This window comes from Myotis brandtii, unplaced genomic scaffold (assembly GCF_000412655.1).
Source record: "Myotis brandtii unplaced genomic scaffold, ASM41265v1 scaffold422, whole genome shotgun sequence".
NCBI classification, from domain to species: domain Eukaryota; kingdom Metazoa; phylum Chordata; class Mammalia; order Chiroptera; family Vespertilionidae; genus Myotis; species Myotis brandtii.
The window spans coordinates 713,126-729,157 of record NW_005366171.1 but is presented as its reverse complement, the minus strand read 5'-3'; the positions used below and the strand labels follow the sequence as shown (position 1 = coordinate 729,157).

Sequence of the window (16,032 nt, the reverse complement as noted above, 5' to 3'; positions counted from 1 at the left end):
ATAAAGATACTTGTGCCTAAGTGCTCTCCAGTGGCAATGGGTCTTTGAAATACCCAGCATGTGCCTGGTATATAGAAAACATATTTGCTGAACAGGGAAAGAATAGGTGATGGAGGGTAGGGGTAGACGTTGTTAGTCCCTCAGGAAGCCGAGTTAATCTTAGAGCAGTTAGACTTAGTTCCCAGGAACATGGAGGACGGGGTGTAGTCACACCCCGTTAGCTTCAGGGCCCACCAGGAACTCTGAGGTTCATGGAACATTATCAGGGACTTCTCCAGAATTTGGGTTCCTGTGTTTAACTACACAATTTCTTCTCTAGAAAAAAACCTGCTCATGGATCCCCGGTGCACCTGGGACTGGAGGTCAGTTAATTTCATATCTACCAATAGGGGGATCTAGTCCAAAATGTCTGGTTCCTTATGGGCTCCTCGTCTCCTCTCCTCTGCCTCCTTTGACACCCATCTTTCTGTTTTGTCTCTCCCTCTCTCTCCTTTGCACATTTCCTTTCGCCTTTCATTATTATGATGGCTGTGAAGGACTTGCTGCTCCCGCCCTCTGGCCCACAGCGTGTGTCTCCCCAAGGGAAGGTGGGAACTTGAAGGTCTGGTGGCTCCTGTGGGGCACAAAGCATAGACCATGGAGTATCTGGGGCACCACACAGCACTAGCAAAGGAAAGAACCCCCAGCCAGTTCGTGATGATGTTACTCTTGCTTTCTTATACCCAATCTTACAGCTGTCCTGGCTCCGGGCTTCCCAGACAGGTACCGTCCCGCCCTCACCTCATCAGCTGGCCGCCGGTGCAGGCAGTGGGGGTTGAACTTGTTGACGTGCAGCACGTGAATGGCACATTTGATGCTGAGATGATGTAGTTGGCTGGTGACTTTTAAGAAGAGTAGATCATTCTGGAAGAGGAAAGTTTTGGTTGATGAACCAGAGTTTCCAAAGTGACAAAAGACCCCCGAAGTTCCTTCTCAGACCAAACACAGACAAGCCAACCACATCTCGGCAGGTGCACATGGACACACCAACAGCTTTTCTTAGCACAATGGTTCGGACTTGGCGACTTGGCACCTCTTATGTGACAAACAACATGATTTTCAGACCTTAAGGATGTGAGGGAGGTGGTGGAATCAAGTTTAAAATAGCCACCCCAGGGACACCTGAGCTGAGAGCTCACAGGGATGAGTGAAATATTGAAAGAGAAAACCCTCACCACAGTCAGGTACTGCAGCATGCGTCCATCAACTCTGGATTCATGAAACTGGTCTTTGTACTGGGGTAAGCCAATATCATCAAGCCAACCTGCAGACACAGGAGGAAACAGATGAGGTAGAATTCGAGAGGATGGGAGAATGTGGGTGCCACAGGAAAGGGGGCAGCAGATGCTCATTTTGGAGTTCTGGCTGGACTCCCCATAAGGTTTAGTAATCCGCCTGCCTTCCCCAAAAAGACAGCCGTCTTTGAGACACACATTCCCAGGGAAACCGTCTTCCCGGAGGAGCTGCCAGAAACAATGCACATAAGCCTGTCCTTACGTGTCACCCAGATGTGGTCTAGGAGTGCAGACTTCTCCTCCTGCTTGGTGTTGATGGCTTTTACTGCTAAAACCAGCTTCTTCCTGTGAAGAGGGTGCTTAATTCCTAGCTCCTGAAATTGAAAGATGAAGACAGATGTGAATTTTCGGCGGGCAGCTAAACCTTCAGAGGACGCTGTGTCTGGGTGGAGATATTCCACCTGGGTGGCAGCAGAATCCTGCACAGCGACAAGGGATCCATTTGCAGCAGCAGAGGGAGTCTGGGCCTGCTTTGTCCACTCTGCTGTGTGTGGAGCGGGGGGGTGGAAGAGTGGGGGTGCAGGACGATTGGGGAGGCTCACCTCCCATGCATCGGTTTGGGGAAAGATGGGAATCTCCTTGCCCGGAGGCTCAGCTCTTACCTTTTCCATGTCCTGAGGGGTAGCAGTCAGTAAAGTGTGGCCAGAAGTCACCCACTGTCTAGCAAAGATCACGTACTGAGCCAGGCCGAAGTCCTCCAGCCACAAGCACACGCGCTCCGTAGTCCACTGGGCGAAGGGGGCATTGGGGTCACTGGGAAGCAGGAAGACAGCATTGCCTGTGAGTGGGGGGCCTGAGGCTCCATCTGTACGTAACTGAGCCTCACAAAGAGGGGGACTATGTTTTAACAAACACTCCCCACCATGGGATCTAGTTGAAAAAAACTCCACACACTCCTCTGAGGTGGTCTCTAGTTTCCGGTGGCAGCTGGTATGAATTAAAGTCTGTAGCTGCTGAGAGCATGGGGCTGTTACACGATCCTTGTGAGGCGTGTTTACGTGTGCCATGGTTCAGGCACATGTGCACATGTGCCTCAAGCCCAGAGTCCTGCCCCATTAGGACGAAGAGCCACACTGAAGCATGTTTTCCACAGGGTTCAACACCACTTTTAGGAAAACACTCAGAAAACTAGAAAAAAAGGGTCAGTTCTCTAACATTAAAAAACAAACAAACAAAAACACTCCAATCAACAACAGCTAATACCTAATGAAATACTAGGGGCATTCACATTGAAGCCAATAAAAAAGCAAGCCCAGCCAGCTTGGCTTAGTGGCTGAGTGTTGACCTATGAACCAGGAGGTCACAGTTCAACTCCAGAGTTGGTGGCTGAGTCCCCAGTGTGGGATGTACAGGAGGCAGCCAATAAATGATTCTCTCTCATCATTGATGTCTCTCTCTCTCCTCTCTCTCTCCTCTCTCTCTCTCTCTCTCTCTCTCTCTCCCTTCATCTCTGAAATCAATAAAAATATATATACATATATTTTTAAAAAGTCATACTTTTTATCAGTGCTAATATCAGCACTAATAACTGAGACCTGTAGGCAGTATAGGAAGAGATGAAATAAAGATAAGAAGTATAGCCATTAGAAAGGTAAAAATAAAAGAAAGCCACTCTTTTCAGAAGACTGTCCACCTTGAAAACCCTAGAGAATCAGTAAGGTGGCTAGTTATAAAATACACACACATGTAATATTTATGACATGCATCAATCCACAATTTTCTATATACCATCAGTGCACAGACACTAACATGTTTTGTTAAAATAATTTAAAAATCTCACTCATAGCAACCAAAATGATAAAATGTCTAGGAGCTGCCTTTTCAAAGAATGTGTGGGTCCTGAGTCACCGCCTGCGGGGACGGGGGAGGTGGTAATTGTAACATCCAACTGAGCAGCATAAAAAGACATGAATAAATGAAGAGCCAGATCGTGTTTCTAGACAGGATGCCTGGGTATTACAAAGCCGTCAATTCTTAGAGACATCAATTTTTCATGTAAAGTGTGAATATTAATGGCACACTTAAAATCCCCATAGAGTCTTCTTTGGGAGGAGGTGAGAGGAAAGAAATTGACAAAGCAACTCTATATTCATTTTTTAAAAATAAATGGTAAAAGGGACACATATGTAATACCCTTTGTAATACTTTAAGCAATAAAAAGTAAATAAATAAAAATAAAAAGATAAAAAAATAAATAAAAAAATAAATGGTGATTTATGGAATATATAGAAGGCTAGATATTTCAAAAGGTTCCTTCCAAGAAAGTACCCCTAACATGCTGGTTAAAAAAACATTTTTTTTTGATGCCTTGTTGAGTTGTTAAAAAGGAGTGATTTCCTTGAAGGGTCAGAATGACAAAAACAAAACAAAAACACAAAAAAACAAAACACAACACCAAACAAAAAACACTCTTGCTTCTTCCTCCATGTGCCTATGAGCATGAGTGAGGTCTACCCGCGTCCAACGGGGAAAGGTTGGGAAGCTCTGCCTTCCACCCCTGGATTCCCTGGGACGTCCGGCCCTGGCCCCGCTCCACCCTGGCCAGGATTTCACACAGTTCTTTGTAGATGGACTAGAGGGAGCCTTACCTTTTCTGACCCTTGGGGTCTCTTGTCCTAGAGAGCCTTGGCCCTGCAGTCGCCCGGAGCCCACCTCGCCGAAACTCCGCCATCCCCGGTACATCGGTGTTGAAATTTCCTGACTGAGTTCTTCGGATTCTGTGTGGAGAGCATCCATGGAGACTGTCAGGGACAGCCTGGAAGCGTGGCGTTGGCGCACTCCCTCCTACGCCGGCCCACACAAGCCAGACCCAGGACTCAATGGCACTGCTTCCCGGTGCCTCCCCAGAGGCCAAGGATCATGACCTGTGATAGCTCCTTGGCCAGACCCAAGCCTCAATTCTAACCCTGCCTCTGGGATTTGGGCCCCTCCCTTAGGGAGTAAAAGTGGAGGTTGGTGCTGGTTTCTGCCTCATTTCACAGACTGGGTCATTTGGGCCAGCAAGCAATCAGCTTCCTATCTTCAAAGATGTCTTAAGACACAGACTGACCCCTAAAAAGGAAGCAAGCAGTCTCATACATGTGTCTCTCCCAAAGCACATGTGGCTGAGCTGCAGAGAATGTGCTCAGGGTGTGTGGAATGGGTGGGTGGGTGTGTAGAATGAATGGCATGTAAGGTAACTGGCTATATTTAATGGATGTCTTTCACAGTTCTCTTTCTCTGGGCCCTAAAAGAAGTCACTCAAATTCTTGGAGCACTCTATTTTCACTGCTTTTCTAATATTTAATTGCACAGGGGTTTACGTAGACTCTTTGCCCAGTCAAGAATATTAATCCCAAGCAAATTGGAGCACTCTATTTTCACTGCTTTTCTAATATTTAACTGCACAGGGGTTTACGCAGACTCTTTGCCCAGTCAAGAAGAATATTAATCCCAAGCAATATAATTACAATCACCACAAACTTACTTTCCCCAGAATTTCTTGATGCCTTTGGGACTCCGTTTACCATCTGGTGTCAGGGGAGACTGGGGACCCGACTCAGTACCAGATGACGTGGATGATAAGTCGTTGGCCATAACAGTATCATCCCAACCACTTTCTGTGTCTCCTGAGATTGAAAGAATGTGATGATGTGTGAATGAGAGGAAGGGCCATGACCTTCAGAAACTTCTCCCCCAGGCCTGGACATCCTCCCGTGGGCCGTGGGCATTGGGAAGAGTCTGCCCAGCTCTGCCTTCAGGGTAGAACTTTACACCACAAGACCTCAGTAGTGGGCTTGAGCACACTCCAGGTTTCTCTCGAACGACTTAGGTTTAGGATTCAAATCTGGGTGAGCTAATGCCTTCAAATTCTAAGGGTTTGGGGTCCAAATACTTGCAGGTAACTCCAACAAGGAGGGTGCTTTCTTTTTCCCAAGGGAGATTGGGGAATGCAGGCAGGAGGGGTACCTGGCTGCATGCTCAGAAGGGACGGTTAGGGTAGGGAAACAGGGCATGTCACGCTCCACCTCACCTGGAAGGGTACAGTACCTAATACGGGGGCACTGACACTCCGGCCACGATCTCCAGCCAACCAAGAAGCAGAGAAGCCACATGAAGAAGCAACAGAGGCCCAAGTCCAGCCCACCAGAGTTATAGGGAAGCAAAGAAATAAACAAAAGTCATCGAGCAAGAGAGAAAAACTCAAACAGGAAGAAAAATAATCCCAACGAGGAAGGAAGGGGAGGAATGGTGACTAAGCTCGGCACACAGGGCCGGTGCAGTGAGAGGAGGCTTCAGGTGAGGGGACCGGACACCCCTGGAGCCACTTCCTGGCAGGTGAGGTATCCACAGGTAGGGAGAGGGAGGAAGGGCGGCAGGGATGAATACACCCGGCCCCACAACGCTTGTGCAGGTGCCAGGACTCCGTCAGACTAGAATGTCCAAAGCCACCACAGGTCCAAGTCTGAGTGTCACCAGGACATACTCACTCAAGGGCTTATCTGGAGCTCCTGCAGCTAGAGGCAGAACTGGCCAAGGACAGACGCCAATACAAGGGCTGGCACAGGGAATAGCCAGGGATGAGGAGTCAGGGGTAGGAGAGCTCTGCCAGGACCCGAATATTCCCTCCCGGGCCCCATGGATATGCGATGCTGTAGGGGAAAGATGGCCTCTTCTGCATAAAAAGCAGCAGAGACCTCCACGGTTTCGGGTCCTAAGCATCCAACGGATATCTGTGCACTGGCATCCTTGCCCACTGGCCACTGATTCCATTTCTCTAAGGAAATGCTCTCCCTCGGGAGAGCCCATAATACCATCCTACTGGAAATAGAGAGGCTGCAGAGAGGAAGGGGAGACAGGAAAGGGGAGATCAGGGGGACAGAGGAGGCAGAGCAGGGACAGGAAGGGTGGAGTGGGGAGTCTCAGAAGGAGGGAGAGGAGGAATGATGGGAAGGGCAGGGAGGGGTTCAAGAGAGGAGGAATGGGAGAGATAGGGTTGGAGTAATTACAGCTGGAAAGAAAGGGTGGGTGCACACCCTGGTTTTCTGGGCTCTAAGATGTTTACTGAAGGAAACGTTGTGTCCAGACAGGGAGCCAGAGTCTCTGGAAGTGGTCTGACTTGTCCCATTTGCCCGCCCGCCTCATTCTCCAGCTGTGGGCTGCCGTGGTGGCACAGGATCTCGTGCACTGACTGGAGGTGCCAAAGCCTGGACACTCACTCAGCCTCCGCAGGCTGTTGCCTGTGGGGTCAAGCTTGGGGGTGGTGGGAGTAGATTTGGTAGCATCTCCATTGGGCATGGCTCCTGGAAGCTTCCCAGGTAACGTGGGGTATTTGTGCTCCGCCAGGAAAGTGCTGTCCTATTGGAAGGAGAGAGATGTTGAATTAGCCGTTAGTCTCAGACTCAAACCCCACTAGGAAACCTCGGGCTGCAGGGACAACACCCTATTCTCCAGGAGTCAACTTCACTCCAGCTGACTCAGAGACCCCTCAGAGGTCAGTCAGTGCAGGCCAGGAGAGGGCATCAGAGTTCTGAGGCCACATAGTGAGACAGGCTGGAGGAAAGCCCAAATGCAGGGCTGACTGCAACTGACTAAGCAGGAAGCAGAGGAGAGATGCGAAGGAGGCCTTTTCATTTGGTGTAGCGCTCAGAGGCTCAATGAATTAACAGCTATAAATTACCCTTTGAGCCCTTTGAATAAATAAATCAGAATTATATTAAAAGCTGTTGCTTTATTATATAATAACTAATATATATTACACCTAATATGATAATATATTACACCTATATTACATGTTAATAATTCTATATTATGAAAATATTAATTTTGGAAAATACCAGATTAAGGCAAAGAGAGAAGGTACACTGCACTCAGGGGAGATGACCACAGGAAATGAGCAAGAGGGCTACATGCCAACAGAGTCCCCTAGGAACTTGGGATCATGGTCTGCATGAGGTTTAGCCCCAGTGCAATGGGCCTGGCCATAGAAAGTGTCCCAAAGAAACAGCTAATTAGAAGGGAAAGAAAAATTGTACTTATTTGGTCAAGAAAGATATAATGGCCCCTAAATTCACAAACATGAGGGAAACATAGTGCAATGCATTTGAGTGAGAATAAAAGAAAAAGAAAAGTTGAAGCAACATTACCAAGGGAGTCAAGTGTGAATCACTTGGACTCAGAAGAAAAGTAACATGAAAGACAAAATCGATTTCAAAACAGACGAGTCAGACAAGCAACAGGAGACTTCTGGACTGACGCCGGAATCGAAGAATGAATCCACGAACAGAAAGTGGTATAGCAAAGGTGGAGATTTATTGAAGAACAAGTACAGACTCCCATATGGGGAGAGAGAAAGAGTAACAGAATAGACTCCCACGTGGGGAGGGGGAAAGGGTCCCCGAGATATCTTTTGAAGTTTCATTTAGTTAACAGCCAAGTGCCCAATACATTTCTGAATTCAGTTTGCTTATAAATCCATGTCCTAGAAATTGTTTGAAATCCAATTCATTCTTTGGACCCTGAATACTAATGTCCTATAAAGAAGTTCAGAAAGGAGAACTATGAGAAAAGTGAAATTCTCAAATAATTCTGAAAGAACGGCTGGTGAGGTCAAAATCATCAGAACCTTGAGAGATGGAGACCATGTGGTTTTTAAGTTCACAGTGACCCATAGGTAGAGCCTGGGCCTGAAAGGACAGACATGTGTTCAAGCCCAACAGTGTCCAAATGCTGGTCCATGGACTGGCTGCCTCCCCATCACCTGGGGCATGTGTAAAAACCATATAAATCCCCACTTTGCAGCCTGGTCCCATGAATCAGCCCCCCTGGGACTGTACCCTGGAAGTCCGTATTTTTTCTGACTGTGGGAAAGGCAGAATTCAACCAATTTAGAAAACTGAAGCGCCTGACTCCAAGTTCCATAATATACAGGAAATATGGAAGTGGAGGGAGTGGGGGGCGGGGAGTGCTCAAAACAGACTTCTGGTTGCGTCAACACGCATGCCCTCCTAAAAAGGGCAGAGGCAACCGAGGCCATTGACGTGGGCTGCTCTGGGAACTTGCTGAGGAGCTGAGATGTGAAGAGCGCATGGATCTAACCCAAGGGATGGGCTTCCAAGGTGGCCCAGATGAGTGAGAAAGAGCTGAAGGCGACAGAAAGGGCTCTTAGCTCTGTTTAGCCAAGAAGAGAAGCTGGGAAGGAAGGACTCATTGCGAGTGAAGGTTGTGCAAGGTCAGGATGGGACGCAGGGGAAACAGAAATGCTTGAATCAAGTGGCTTCCCTGGTCTCCAAGAAGAGTAAGCCTGGTTATGGGGGAATGAACTCCCAGCCAGGGAGCAGCATGTAACTGACTGCCCAGCACAGAGGCAGCACATTGAGAGGGAGGAGCCTGGGTGGGGAATGAACTCCCAGCCAGGGAGCAGCATGTAACTGCCCAGCACAGAGGCAGCACATTGAGAGGGAGAAGCCTGGGCGTTGAGTCAGACCAACGTAGGCAGAGCCCTTTCTCTTAGCCTCTCAGAACCTTTGATCGTTTCTAAATAGAGAATAACAGTTCCCGCCTCAGAGCCCGTAAACAGGCACTGAAAAGGTCGTGTGCCAGAGCCTGGAGTGACAGCAGTACCACCAGAGCAGTCCCTGGATGGGAGGGCACAGGACAGACCTCATCAGGAACATCACAAAGTGTGGTCCAGGGCACAGCTGGAGGAGACACTGAGGAAATAGTGCTGATCCCAGGAGACTGAACAGGGATGCCAAAGGTTTGTGATCTGTGCACATGAGAAGAGGATGTTTAACTCAGAGAGGGCCCGAGGGGCTTATATCCTAGAGCTGTCAGGAGCAGGGCTCCAGAGGGAGAGCCGGGATCAGCGATGGCATTCTAGAGAAGCCCAGCAGATGTATGTCAGAGACAGAGCTAGAAAAGAACACAGTGTGTCTTACAGTGTAATGAGCGCTCAGTCACCAATGTTAGATGCCGCTGTGGCTGAACAGACGCCTGGGTTTTTAACCATGGCATATCAGCACAGAAAGAGTGAACGCTGTCGCCCTCCTCTAGTTGTGTGCTGAGACCATATCCCCTTTCCAGTAATCGCATCTATGCTGCCTGGTTGAAGATGAATTTCTCTGAGCCTATAAAACGGAGAAGATATAGGAAACCCTACCCCACAGATAATGGAGGTGAAAGCACACAAGATAGCAGGGTGCACATACAAAGAAAATGGGCAACGTTGTCTTTTCTCTCACCCTCTTACCTTTAGAGTTGACATATTTTAAGATTACAAAAGCTGTAACTTGCTAAATGAAAAGCAATACAACCACATACAGGTGAGAGGGACATGCATTTAACGTACCTTGGGTTCTCCCACCAGGGACAGTTTGTTTCCGTTGACACACTATGGAATGACAAGGAGGATTTCAATTACATGGAGAAAAAGAGACCTGTGTTAGTCACCAACAACTCAGGACCAGCTTGAATCTACAAGGCTCATCCCCTCCCTCCCTATTGTTATGCCAGGTCACCATCCTCCATGGCAGGAAACAGGAATCACTGTCCAACCATATAGACAGATGTCCTGGGCAGCTGCCAGCATCTGACTAGGAGAAGCAAGAGGCAAAGGAGCATGGGAGCAAAGCTACTGAATGGGCCTGTGCCTCTTGCCACCTCTACCCTCTATGGCAGTGGTTCTCAACCTTCTGGCCCTTTAAATACAGTTCCTCATGTTGTGACCCAACCATAAAATTATTTTTGTTGCTACTTCATAACTGTAATGTTGCTACTGTTATGAATCGTAATGTAAATATCTGATATGCAGGATGGTCTTAGGTGACCCCTGTGAAAGGGTCGTTCGACCACCAAAGGGGTCGTGACCCACAGGTTGAGAACCGCTGCTCTATGGTTTTCCACGGTATCACCAGGGAGGCTGGTGCACTGCGGGAGACCACAGGATCCTGGGCTGCAGGGCTCAGGGAAGATGCTCTATCAGGGCAGAACCCCTTGATCTCCAATGTCCTCACTCAAGAGCCTGTGACACTCTCCTCCAGTTCAGGATTTACCCACACGGTCAAGGGCTACCCTCATAAAGGGCCACAGAGCCCTCCTCATCTTTCCAAACTCTTACAAACACTTTCTCTACAATCTTCTAAAGGATCCTGTAGCTCACTCCTGGGAGCGTCTCCTTTATCCGCATCACTTCATTTAGAATCTCTGCAATACACATGGTGCCCTGAGGATACCGGGCCAGTATTCAAGGTCTCCTGGGGTTTGATATACTCCCCATTTCCCAAAACCTGCCTCTGCCCACCTCGGTATCTTTTCTCATCAACTCCAGGCAGCATTTCCTGGCTTACCTGGCCGCTAGGATGCCTTGGACCACACCTGACTGGTTTTCTCAAGATATTCCCATAATTCCTGCCACCCCATTAATTTTATAAAAGGCCCTACAAGGCGGGGACCGGGACCTCGCCTGTGTCCCAGCACTGTGCTGGGCACAGAGAAGTAGCTCAGGAGTCTTATGGAGAGTTTGATGGGCTGACCTTATCCACAGGTTCACTTCTCAAGTCTTCTAGACTACAGGAGAGTTTTTTCTGAGCCCTGGAAAAACACGTAAGAAAGAGTTGCTGGAGAAGGAGGTACATAGTATTCATGCAGAGAACATTCCAAATGTTTAACCAGTAGTCTGTCTTGGGCTTAGGGTCAAGGTCAGGAAAAAGCCACCCTCTCATCATAATCATTGCATATAAAATGAGACTGGCCCATCTCAGGGATAGTCTGGTGGGACAATGTGTTGGTGAAGGCATGAAAGCATCGCTTAAATCCAAATCAAAAGCAAAAACATTCCATTCCGTTGTTTCAATGTGAGCTGACCGTTTTGTGGTCGTAAAAGACCAAAGTCAACAGACTCAAAGAGAGGGAAGGTGCCAATACTGCCCTGTCTGAGCCTGAGAGTAACCCAGGGGGGAAGAATTACTTTAGAGCAGAGATAAGCAAATCAGCCATCCCCACTTCCAAAGCATGACCTGCTAGAGTTTTCCAGTCTGCTCAGAAGAATTTGCTTTTACAGGGGCTACTTTACAGAGAAGGGCACCAACTGGAGAGAGAAGAAGCAACACCACTGTGGTCACAAGGGTTACCTTGTGACAAGTCTCTCCCTGGCCGTAGTATTTCTCAGTTCATATGAAGAAGTCAGCATCTGTTGTACATTAGTCTCTTGTGAGTCTGGTCAGTGTGAGTTACTTTCTCCCAAGTGAACTCATAAACCAAATTCTTATTCTACTAAACTAAGGACTGGCTGGTCACCCTCTTTGACACCACTGTTTGTTCTGGGGCTAAGAGGCTCAGGGGGAATGGAAAGTGGGTTTCTGAGAGTACAAGCTCTGGAGACTCAGCGCCCATCTGGGGAAGCTTCTATCATGCTTGTGGCCATTGTCTCCAGACACCTTGGCTGACAGACAGCCTGCTCTTGGCAGTGAAGCTCTGTATCTCCATTACTTGGAAACGTGTTCTAAAGAGCTGACATAGAGAACTAGAAATAGGTTCATTTTAGAGGGAACCAGACAGATGACAGCCAAGTGACCCACAGGCCAGCCGATTATAAGTGCATTGCTATGCAACGCTTTGCCAAAGCAATTGGACCAGCTTCCCTGCAGGAGAAATGGCCCTCCCTAGAGAGCATGGCTTGTCATAGGGTTAGAGTCACCCTGAGAGCGGGAAAGACATTCCAGGGGGCCTGACAAAAATGACAGGCACACATCATGGAATGCTCTCCACTCTGATGAGCCACTGGAGGGCCCAGATAAGGTGCAGCCACCTCTCCTCTGAGGATCTAACCTCTGGCCAGGTCTTTTCTCAGTGACAGTGACCCAGACCCTCGGCCTGGGGGAAGGGAAGCCCCTCTATGGCCAGGGCTGATAGGCATGGTTTGCGATTCTCCATGGTGTTGGTCCTGCTCTGGCCACTGTGAGGGCCTGGATTGCTGTCCTGATGGTGTAAGGGCAGGTGTTCCCAGGACATGGTGGTCATGCTCACAATGCATGGCCAGTCCCCGCCATGTCAGGAGCCCTGAGTGGGCCTGAGGCCACAGCTTGAGCCTCCTACCTGGTTTCCAGTGATTTCTGTGGAAGTGGAGGTGGCCCCACTACAGGAGAGCTACATCTTGGAGGCATCTGCACCAGAAAGAGATGAGTCATCATAGAGGACAGTTGCTATTTGGAAACACCCTTTCCCCTTCTTTGATGATTTCTCTTGGGGAGTTACAGTTCTTCCCCTGCATACAGCCACGGTAGCTCCATCAATTCTGGTGCTTTGCTCTTTCAAGATACCAAGGAGGTGGGTGTAAGAAACAACCCAGGCCAACCTGCCTCTCCTTCCTGGGCCAAAGTTCACATCCTGGGAGCAGAGTCCTGACAAGAGAGGCCCGAGACTTGAATCCCAAAGGCTCTTGCTGCTCCTGCCCTTTCGGAGCTTGGTCCTTCAGCTTTTCCTTTCATTCAGTGAGCCCTTTCAAGAACATTCCTTTTAGGCCAAGGTTAGCCAGAGTAGATTTCTGTTGCTTGCAATGAGCAACTCTGCTATTGATAGAGTCACTCAACAAGCGTGAGCAACATCTACTACCTGCCAGGCCCTGTGCTTGTCATAAGGCCAGCACTCCTCACATCAGGGTGGCAGACAAGTTAATTAGGATGACAGATCAATGCAACATGTCCTTGTGGCACCAATTCCTACAACATAACATGAGGTTAGAGGAGAGGGAGGGGCTCCCTCTCACCAGTGGGAAGGTTAGGAAGGCTTTGGAGGGAAGACAACTTGAGCTGAATCTTAAGAACTGAGTGTGGGCTCACCAAGAGAGGAAAGAGCGTCACAGGTGGCATGGACATGAGCTAATGGTGTATAAGAACAGACTGACTGCAAAGACCACCTCCTTTCTCTAGAGCTCAGTGTCTTTTTGGTCTACTACAGGAAGGGCCTGATATTATAGTACAGTTGGTAAAGCCTGGGCTTTTTGGTCAGATAAACCTGGCTTTAGGTCAAGGTTCTACCATCTCCTTGCAGTGGAGTAGATGAGGTGAGCCACACACAGTGCTCATCACAGTGACACTCAGAGGTACTGAGCACGTATCAGTTACTGCTGTTTTCTTACCGCCAGCAGTCCGGCACGCTTGCTTTGACTAGGTAACTGGGTCACTGGGTGACACTTTACACTTTCCTTCATTAAAAGCATTGAGCAGGACCGCTAAGATCCTCTATGGCTGTTCTGGAGTTTCTTGAACTTTTTAAGATCCTAGGTTGAAGCCCTTTCTCTACCTGTGTGCTTATTTGTGTTGATCCTAAGTCCACAGAGATTTATATAATAGGGGCAGATTTTAAACAAGGAAAAGAGGAGAAAGAACATCTCCATGCTGGTTTTTGGGTCCCCAGGGGACGTTTGTGAAGTAGGGATGTAGGACTTCAAAACTGGCAGCTGCTCCTCTAAATGAGCAAGACGCACCCATTCATTCAACCAATACTTGTTGAATTCTACTGGGTACCAGGCATTGTTGCAGACTCTGGAGAAACAGATGGGTAAGTAAAAGCAACAACACTTTTGGACTATGCTTACACTCCAGACAGGAAATACAAAAAGACGAGGAACTGAATTTAAAAAAAATTCCTACCCTTGAATGTCCAGTATCCACTATGCTGTGCCTCCCAAGCAAACACAGGCCTGTGCCTGGGCCCCTGGCTGCCCTCAGGGTTCTCCCCAAGGCCTCTGGGCTCCACTGATTTCAATTTTCACTTGTTAAGATTTACACCTGACAGGTGCCTGCCTAGATCCTCCCCTGTGCTCAGGCTACACCCCTGGGAACTGCTGAAACCCCACATTCCAGATGGAAACAGCACCTCTTCGGGGCCTTTATTTGTAGTGCTCCACTTTCTGAAACTTCCCTCCAGCTCTTCTTCATTGATTGAGAGATTTCTTTCTGAAGGCCCTGGGAGCATTAATTCAGAAAAGATGATCACATAGTGTCCTTTGTTCAGAAATTATAACTGCACCACACAATGCTAATATTTTTTTTCCTTCACCAAGAAAGACTAAGAAATATACAGAGGAGCATTAAGAGCATGATTTGGAAGATTCTTCAGGGCATCTGAGCATGGGCTGCCAGGAGGGTCATCTCAAGGTCAAAGCTCCTGTGTGGAACAGAGAGAAGGCACCCCGAAGTATCCCTCTCCAACCTTCTCACTCCTTGGCCCAGGCAATCAGATTCTGAGAGTGACTTGACCCAAGGTCTCCAAGGATTCCAGAAAACGTAAACAGCAATGACATATATGTGGGGGTGGGGTGAGGCGGGTGGGCAAGGTGGTAACCAGTCAGCCACAACCCAGTTTGTTCCTAAGATGAAGCAGCAGCTCAGCCGGAATCAGAGATTCCTGAATATCCTCCAAGCAGCCCTCTCCTATGAAACAGCTGCTTCCTTGGGATCTGTGATGGGAGCCCAGGTCAATGGTGTGAACAAAGTGGATAGCCTGGCACATGCCCCACTGTGCCCATAAGAACATGAATGCTGCCTGCACGTTGCAGTCAGTCTGGGCAGCAAATATGAAATGCAAACAGCTCTCTCTGCCCTGTGACTTCCTGTGGGAACCAAGCCCTGGGCGTCCTCTGGGAGAGTTTCACATTCTCCAGGAGGTGGACAAACTCTCATCCCCAAAGAGATGATTTCTGATCCAGGTTGCCCTCCCCTCATTGACTCTCCCAGGGGAAACCTGGGGAGATGCAGGAGATCCTCCCAGGGTTGGATTCTCAGGGGCTCAATATGAAGGCTGCATTTTCTTGGTGATCTGGACAATCCCTGAGAGTTCTGAACTGAGGGCCATTTGACAAAATTTCTGGAAATCTTCACAGCTGCCCATTTCTTGCAATTCAGGACCGTCTAACCCAGTGGTTCTCAACCTTCCTAATGCCGCGACCCTTTAATACAGTTCTTCATGTTGTGGTGACCCCCAATCATAAAATTATTTTCGTTGCTACTTCATAACTGTAATTTTGCTACTGTTATGAATCGTAATATAAATATCTGATATGCAGGATGTATTTTCATTGTTACAAATTGAACATAATGAAAGCATAGTGATTAATCACAAAAACAATATGTAATTACATATGTGTTTTCCGATGGTCTTAGGCGACCCCTGTGAAAGGGTCATTCGACCCCCAAAGGGGTCGCGACCCACAGGTTGAGAACCGCTGGTCTAACCGGTTCCGTTCTCCAGCAAAGGGTCGTCCCCAAATGAAGATGAAGAATCTTCTGGTGGGACTGCCCCTGGATGTAACCCCATAGCTGGAATACCTCTGGGAGAAAATGGGGCTCTTACCTTGCGCTGCCAGCACGATCTCCTTCACCCTCCGGTACTGGTTTAACAGCCCCACGAGCTCCTCAATCCGGTGGTCCTGCAGCAGTGCGAGGGCAGACATGTAAGCGCCAGCACTGGCACCTCAGGAGCTCTTTCCGGGCCCAGGCTATGTGCTGCGCCCACTGAGAGGAGGTGCCATGGGGAACCTGAGAAGCATTCAACACAGTGTCCAGGCCCCTTCCCAGAGCCGGGTGCTCTGTGGTCTGCCTCCCAGGAGGCTGCAGCCACTCTTGCCTCTCCCTGAAGGCTGAGTCCAATCTCCAACCATAAGACAGACCCTTCTTGACATAGCCTTTAGGGGCTGAAACAGTTCCAGAAGCAGGAAATT

At 48.5% G+C, this 16,032-nt stretch overlaps 1 protein-coding gene across 6 annotated transcripts in view; it reads right to left on the bottom strand.

Moving 5' to 3' along the window:
• PPFIBP2 (PTPRF interacting protein, binding protein 2 (liprin beta 2)) overlaps window positions 1–16,032 on the bottom strand; it is a 130,106-nt gene that overhangs the window by 6,737 nt on the left and 107,337 nt on the right. For 4 of the 6 annotated variants that reach the window (XM_014545818.1, XM_014545820.1, XM_014545821.1 and 1 more), the window contains 13 exons: window positions 15,666–15,741; window positions 14,190–14,278; window positions 12,408–12,475; window positions 10,847–10,904; window positions 9,664–9,705; window positions 6,533–6,671; window positions 5,364–5,396; window positions 4,801–4,942; window positions 3,923–4,051; window positions 1,937–2,087; window positions 1,537–1,648; window positions 1,215–1,303; window positions 781–903 (listed from right to left, as the gene is read on the bottom strand). In XM_014545818.1, the coding sequence (XP_014401304.1) occupies window positions 781–903; window positions 1,215–1,303; window positions 1,537–1,648; window positions 1,937–2,087; window positions 3,923–4,051; window positions 4,801–4,942; window positions 5,364–5,396; window positions 6,533–6,671; window positions 9,664–9,705; window positions 10,847–10,904; window positions 12,408–12,475; window positions 14,190–14,278; window positions 15,666–15,741 (1,251 nt within the window). The remainder of the gene's footprint in view (window positions 1–780; window positions 904–1,214; window positions 1,304–1,536; window positions 1,649–1,936; window positions 2,088–3,922; window positions 4,052–4,800; window positions 4,943–5,363; window positions 5,397–6,532; window positions 6,672–9,663; window positions 9,706–10,846; window positions 10,905–12,407; window positions 12,476–14,189; window positions 14,279–15,665; window positions 15,742–16,032) is intronic. The other 2 variants (XM_005873934.2, XM_014545819.1) reach the window with 1 other exon arrangement.